Raw genomic sequence first — 7,765 nt, 5'->3', positions numbered from 1 at the left:
TTAAAAGTACCTCCACTCCTCCTCTACCCACAGAAAATTTTGAGTAGCTAATGGGTTCATGAACATTCATTGTTAAAACTTGGGGCAATTAAAAGGTGATGGTACCAAACCCTGATTACTCTTGAGAGAGTAAGCAGAAAATAATAACCATCTTCAAAGACTCTCTTACCTTTGATATGAGTGACCCTAGCAACTGGCTCTGTGAGTGAGTGAGTGAGTGAGTGAGTGAGTGATAGGTGAGCTAGACAGACTGAGCTCAGCTTCGAGCTTAAGAGTATCTGGGGGAGTGGGGAGTATAATGAGTGCACTGGAGCTGGAAGCTTATGGGATTTGAAGCTTGTCTGCATGAACAGGATAGGAGAGGAATGTTCATTAGTTTGTATACAGAATGCAAAGCCACATCCATGATGACAAAAAAAAAAAAGAGTATTTTTTGCTACCATATTTTAACTTATGTGTTAACCAAACAGGATATACCACCATATATATCCTGAGGGCAGAGACTGAGTATTCTTTCTTTCTTGTATTTCTAGTGTCCAGCACAGAGCAAACTGAGCATTATTCATTAGATGAATAAACCATACCATAGCCATTTTATTTATGAGTTGGTTATAAGAGTCTTTTATACTTAGGAGTTGGGGGATTGAGGTATTGCACATGAAAACTTAGCTGAACTTGAACTCTAGGTAAAATTTTACATATGTGTGAGTTTTGGGAGCTTAATTTCATAGCAAACCTAAGGCAGTCTGACATAACACCTGCAAATAAGTCCAGTATCAGTTTCTGCCCTGCCCAACTAAAATCTTATCCTCTTGTTCTTGTAGAATGCACTATAAGGTTGGTTTAACTTCATTTTGGCAATGTTGAAATAATTGCACCAAAAAAAAAAAAAAAGGAAAATTCACTCTTCAAGGTTCCGTACAGTGACATACAGAACAGTGGGTCTTTGCCAAATGCTATTTTTATGCCATGATTCAATTGTTTCCTTTAACATTTTTTTCTAGAATATAGACAGAGTTGTGTTTGTTGGAAATTTTCTCAGAATCAATATGGTCTCCATGAAGCTGCTAGCATATGCCATGGATTTTTGGTCCAAAGGACAACTAAAAGCTCTGTTTTTGGAACATGAGGTAGGTTGAGCTTGTTATTGTTATATGTGGAGTATATTTTAGATTGTCTAACATATCAGCAGGTCTCTTAGTTTTTTAAATTAGTCACGTAGAAAAGTTGTCATTTATACTTGCATTTACACAAAGGATAAGAAAAAAGTGTGTGTAAAATGGAAGCCTTCTTATCCAACAACCAGGATGGGTAGTTGGTTAATTTATTTTTTTTTAAAGTCACTGGAAATGTAAGTTAGGACAGCCATTATAGAAAGCTGCATGTGGTTTCAAAAAAAAACTAAAAATAAAATTACCATATGATCCAGCAGTCCCATGTCTGAGGATTTACCCAAAAGATTTAAAATCAGGGATGTCTGCACTCCCATGTTTATTGCAGCACCAGTCACAATAACCAGGTTATGGAGTCATCCTAAGTGTCCATCAGCAGATGAATGCATTTTTTAGTGTGGTACATATACACAATGGAATACTATTCAGCACTTAAAAAGAAATTCTATAATTTGCAACAACATGGATGAAATTGGAAAACATAATGCTAAGTGAAATAAGCCAGGCACAGAAAGACAAATACCACATATTCTTACTTATTTGTGGAATCTAAAACAATCAAAGTCATAGAAGCGGAGAGTTAAATGGTGGTTACAGAGGCTGGGGGGTATGGGAAATGGGAACATACATTTCAAAATTATAAATTTCAAATATTCTCACCAAAAAATGTAAGTATTTGAAGTGATATGCATATTAATTATCTCACTAATTATTTCACATTGTATTCATAAACCATAACCTCACTTTGTACCCCATAAATATATGCGGTTATAAGTTGTCAATTTATAATAACGTTTTTTAAAAGGTTTGAAGTCAGATAAAATGAGTAATCATTTAAAAATACCTTTCTTTAACCATTGTATTTTACCATAAAATGTGTAAATGTGCATTTACTTACCAATCTTTTGATATGAGACCAACACCTATTTTTGAGCCTAGTTTCTGTCAGTTGAAGTCCTGTAGTTATCTTTCCTTCATAATCTACAATATCATGCACCTCCTTTGATTTCCAGTTTGTTTCCTTAAAGTGGATTAAGAAGTTAAAGATACTTATGAAGCAAGTTAGTTGCAGAATTCTTAGTTTTTTTTCTCTTTTACGTTGTGACATCCACCTAGACAGCAATGATTTCTGACTACCTTTTTCAATATTTCTCAAGAATTTAACTGAATTTTCATAGAACTGACCATCAATTTGTGCTCTTTTTATTGGTTTAGGTGGTGGATAATTAAACTATATTATTACATTAACAGTCAACCTGTCATAAACAAATTTAAGAATAAACACAGCTGACTCTTGGCAAGTAAGCAGCTCAGCTGGTGAAAACAGTAGTACTTGGGCTACTAAGAATAGCCTATTGGCCTTGAGAGGTCAGTGTACCTGACTATTAGTGAACCTGTTTACAAAGGAAATGGAGAGTGTCAGTAAATTCAGAGTCCCTTATGTGGAGTTTCTACTGTAATATGAACCAAAAAGTGGGGGCCCTTCTCTCTTCCACCTCCTCTGTCACCCCCTTTAAAATCAGTGCTGCAGTGCTATAATGAGCTATCACTTAAGGTATCTAATCTCTTGTGTATATTCCAGCAGAAAAACATTGAGAGAGCTAGTATTGTCAATTTCAATTGTAATGAATAACTACTGTTTTTAAATCAGGATTTAGGCATTGAGTGAGGGGGAATGAGGTCCCAGAACCTCCACTCCCCACCCCCAACATCCAGAGTATCTGATTATTTATGGAGTTTCCATGTAAGGTTTTGTTTGAAAAAGAAAAAATCATCTCAGTCTTAAAAAAATAATAATTAAAAAGGAAAAAGAAAACTCCTGTTCTAGTCCAGATAGAGTTGCCATTTTTAGCAATAAAAAATACAGGATGCCCAGTTATTTTATCTGGCATTTATCTGTGTCATATCTGGTAACCATAAGTCCAGATCTTCTTGGCCTAATGCAGACAACAAAGCCTGGAAACTGTCAGGGATAGAAAGTCTTCTTTCTATAACATCACATGGGAAGTTAGTTGGTGGTAAGATAAGAAATAAAATCCAACATTTTGGGGAAACCCACTTCTATAGGTAAAAGTGTAGTCACCTGTGTCACCCTATAATATCCTAAGCCTTTGTGGACTCTGGCTTTGGTTTGCTACCCTGTATCATATCTCAATCTCTATGGCCAGTGAAAACGGAGTATTCTTATAACCCTCATAATGTGTTCCTTAGAAAACTCTCTACATTCTTAAGGTCACTCTGGCTTACACATGCCTTACTAGAGAATACTATGAAGAGAGAACTTTTGAGTAGCACTGATATGGTGGTTTTCTGATCACCTGCCCTGGCCTTAGGAACCCTCACTCAATTTCTCATTCACTCAACTAATGTTACTGAACATCTCTTAAGAGAAGTCATCTAGCCAGGCAGTTAAGTGCCTTTTTCTGACTGTGAAATCTTAGACAATGGCTCTTTCTCTCCATCTCTGTTTTAGCATTTGTAAAATGAGCAATTATCCTATCTGTCTCATAGAGTTATTGTGAAGGGTAAATGAGTAAATCCATATAAAGTGCTTAGAACACCTTCTAGCATTAGTGGGGCCTCAATAAATGTGAACTGACAGCAGCAGCAGCAAAGATCTGTCCACATCCTGCCTGTACTAAACACCTACTGCTGCAGTCCTAACTATTGAGTCCAGCAAGTGCCAGAAGAATGGAGTCTCCTGCCTTTTGGAAACAAATGGCTGTGGACTGATTATTTATGCCAAGACCAACTTCAAATCTGTATGTTGAAATCCAAATCTACAAGGTGATGGTATTGGGAGGTGGCCTTTGGGAGGTGATTAGGTCATGAGGGCTGAGCCTTTATGAAATGGATTAGCAACCTTATAAAAAAGTCTAAGAGAGCTCCCTTGCCCCTTCCACCACATAATCCAACCATGTGAGATTGCAATGGGAAGACAACCATCTATGAGGAATAGGTCCTCATCAGACACCTTGATTTTAGACTTCCCGGCCTCTAGAACTGTGAGAAACAAATTTCTATTGTTTGTAAGCCATCCAGTTTATGGTACTTTGTTATATATAGCAGCCTGAACAAACTAAGACATAGTTCTCTAAAAATTTATATTTTTTAATTCCTTTCATTGTCATAGATATGTGGGCTTTTATTTTACAGATGGGCAAAGTGAGGATTGGGCTAATTTAAGTACCTTTGCAAGAGCTACTGCGGGAAGCTTAGGGTTTTCTCCCATGAAATACAGCTTTGAAGTCAGATAGATTTGGTGTTGAGCCCTGGTGTAAGTCCTATGACCCTGCATGGGTAATTTACTTTATTACTTTCTCATATGTGAAATAATAATCAGAATTTTACCATGATAAAGATGAAGATGAAATAGTTATAATACCAACAACCCCTAGCACACGCTTAGCACACATATGCCAGACACAGTTCTAAGCTGTTCCATATGTAAATTTATTTATAAGTAGGTGTCCAATAAATTATAGTTGTTTTTATCATTCTGCCATTTTTCATGACACACAATTTAGGTTTTAAATTTCTCTTTTATCTACATTAGTGGCATTCCTAGGATTATTAAAAACAATAGGTATATGGCAAAGGTTCAGAGATGATTGTTTTTTATTGTTTTCATAGGGTTATTTTGGAGCTGTTGGGGCACTGTTGGAACTCTTCAAAATGACTGATGACAAGTAGAGACAAGCAGTGGAGGAAATAGCCTCCCAAGAGGACAGAAAACTAAAAAATTGCTGCTGTAGAAGGTGAAAGTCGCTTTGGGACGGAAGCCAAGCCATTATGGCAGATGAACCTGCTGGATTTGTAAATAATTTAAAATCCTTCCAGATGATCTTTTACTCTTAGGTTTTGAGCTAATGATTCAAAATGGGGAAATATAAAAGGTTTTTTTCTGTATACTGTATTTTTTTAAAAAAATGGTGCAGCGTGGCCAAACCTACCAATTGTATGCATTAACTTTGAAAAGTTGTGTGATGTTTAAGAAGGACCTGATATGTAAGCGCTGTTCATTTTTCTTCTGGGGTTTACTGATCAGTGTGATGATTTTAACTTCATTTAGTAATTACTCTAGGAGATTTTATCTTGACTCATATTTTTCATGACGTTTCATGATTTGCTGTTGGTTTCAAATGAAACTACAAATCTGGCATGTTTTACTGTGAACACTTTTGTTATTTGTTTGTTTACCCTTTTTTGTCTTGTTTTTCGTTTTAATTGTCTTATGAAAAAAGAGAGTCCTTCCTTCTGTTTCTGTCCTTGGATGATCTCCCTCCCCCTACCTGTAACCTTTTTTAGACATAATTGTTCATATCAATCAAGGTGCTGACCAGCTCAATACAAAGTTAAGCACAAGATCTAAAGCTCTCGAAAATGTCTGTGAAGAGAAGACTGAATGTGTTAACGAATTTAATGAGTCTGGCAAAAGTTGCAAATTATGTGCAAGTTTGTTTTATCCCTCATAAATATAGTGTTTCATTGGATTTCTTTTATCTAGGTTATATTAAGTTGAAATAGTCTATGATGAAATGTCCTCATCCATGCACAGAATATGAATGGCAGCAAATCTTTGTGCAAGAAGTTTGAAACTTACATTGGGGAAAGCCTCCCAGTAGATTAACTGTTCATAACAGAAGATTTAGGGTAAGTCATGGGTTGAGGTGTCAGGTAGCAATATCTATTTGTTTGTACATGTAATATACCTAGGAACTTTGTAACAAGACATCTTTAATAATGTTAAAGTTTTTTTCATTTTTAATATTTTAAACTAAAAACTGTATTTCAATCTCAGTTTCTAAAATTAAAAATAATTTATACTGATCTATATATTTTTTCTTTTTGAAAGATTGCATTAAGACTGATGGGTAACTTTCAAATGAGGGTCACGTACAAATATTGGAATGCATGAGACCCAGCAATCTTGTGTATTGAGCTTATGGTTGAAAGGGATTTTTGAAAAACAGTACAATTACTCCATGATGAATCTTCCTTTCTCTGCCTTCTGAGCACCATCTTTAATTTCCATAACTTCAAGTCTTGAAGAAGTTGATGCTAATTGAAGAATTCACTTGTCTGGTTAAAATAAAGCCTGTTTCTGTTGTGATGTTTTTAGTGTATATGTTATTTTCATTTCTTAATTCTCATGTTTATAGTATCTGCTTTGTACCATGAAATGACTGTGTGTTGTGTTTTTGCTACTCTACATTTCAAAATTTGAGGCTTTCCCATGAGTGTGGAATGGTCCAAAACACTGTGTCTTCAGGTGAAGCTGTAGACCTATGCAAAGACTTTTTAAATATAGCTTTATTGTTTCTATACAAGTGACTTCTTAATGCCAACTATCACTGCTATATTTGGTAATTCCAAAGGAATTTCAAAATTTGGTCATCACAAATACATTTTATCAACTTCTGTCTGGCTTTGAAAAATTCAGGCAGCTAAAGTGTTCTTGACAAAGGTAAATTTAAAATCTACATATTATTTATAATTAGTGCCTTTTGATGGCCTCTTCTACTATTCCTATTCTCATCTATCAGGGAACAGCAGACCTTGGTTCTGCAGATCATGGTTCTACAAAGGAAATCAGGGCAAGTTAGTGTGACTCTATATTTTAAATTATCTGAAATCACTTGATCTCTCATTACAAACATTTAAATATTGATGTAGCTGAGAAAATATATTATTCCATTATACAAATATCAGTTAAATGTTGACTACATACAGCCAGCCTGTTTTTACAAAAGAGAACTCATAGCCTGAGGATTTTCACATTCACTTGAATTACAGAGACTTTTCTTAAGACTCAGCATTGCAAAGAAACTGGGAAAACTAAAGAATTTTTACCTTGTGCAATATGAAGTAACAGCATGGCTTTTTATTGTGAGGCAGTTTCACCTTTGGTCCAGCTTAGTTACCTGTGCAAAGATACTAAACCTCTTTCTAAACCACAGTTTCCTGACCTGTAAAATGGGACAAAAAATAGTTTTACATATGTATCTAAAGAGCTCAGCATAAAGGTTGACACAAAGTAAATGCTTCATTGATGTTAGCTATAATGAAAAAATGGATTTTTTAAACTAATGTATTAAATCAGTAATTTTAACCTTCTGGATTATGGGAAACCCATGTTAGTATGGCGATATTTCAGCAATCTCCATATGTTAATAAGCATCCCCAGCTCCTTGTCCACACTTCCAAAACCCCATAATAGGAAATCTATCTTGACAACTCACTTGGCAGCAAAGCTGACTTGAGCATTATTTATCACATGTAGTAGGGCTCTTCACATGTTTTGTTGCAAAGCTCTTCATGTGTTTGAAAATAAGATACTGACTCCGACAGAGGTGTTAAGTAACACATGATTCTGAATTTTGAAACACATCTGGTCCTGAGTTTTAGATAAAGGGATTGTGGAAATATAGCTGTGTTCTTCACCTTATGCAGTATACATGGATTCAGTCTCTTTGTTGGAAACAATTGTTAGAGGTAATTTATACTTGATGTCGTTTGGTCATAGAAGGAATATTAAGAAGTTACTCTGTGCCAGGAAGGAACTGGAGACTAAGAGACATAGGATACAACTC

The 7,765-nt window shown here is 35.4% G+C and overlaps 1 protein-coding gene across 5 annotated transcripts in view; it reads left to right on the top strand.

Moving 5' to 3' along the window:
- Window positions 1–6,285, top strand: part of PANK1 (pantothenate kinase 1) — a 61,360-nt gene extending 55,075 nt beyond the window's left edge. For all 5 annotated transcript variants that reach the window (XM_017510136.2, XM_017510138.2, XM_017510140.2 and 2 more), the window contains 2 exons: window positions 1,005–1,130; window positions 4,806–6,285. In XM_017510136.2, coding sequence (XP_017365625.1) covers window positions 1,005–1,130; window positions 4,806–4,865 — 186 coding nt within the window. In that variant the 3' untranslated portion in view covers window positions 4,866–6,285. The remainder of the gene's footprint in view (window positions 1–1,004; window positions 1,131–4,805) is intronic.
- The last annotated feature ends 1,480 nt before the right edge of the window (window positions 6,286–7,765 follow it).

The sequence above is a fragment of the Cebus imitator genome, unplaced genomic scaffold (genome assembly GCF_001604975.1).
Source record: "Cebus imitator isolate Cc_AM_T3 unplaced genomic scaffold, Cebus_imitator-1.0 Scaffold431, whole genome shotgun sequence".
Taxonomy (NCBI): domain Eukaryota; kingdom Metazoa; phylum Chordata; class Mammalia; order Primates; family Cebidae; genus Cebus; species Cebus imitator.
Note: the sequence above shows the minus strand (reverse complement) of the source record. Positions and strands in the feature narration are given on the sequence as shown.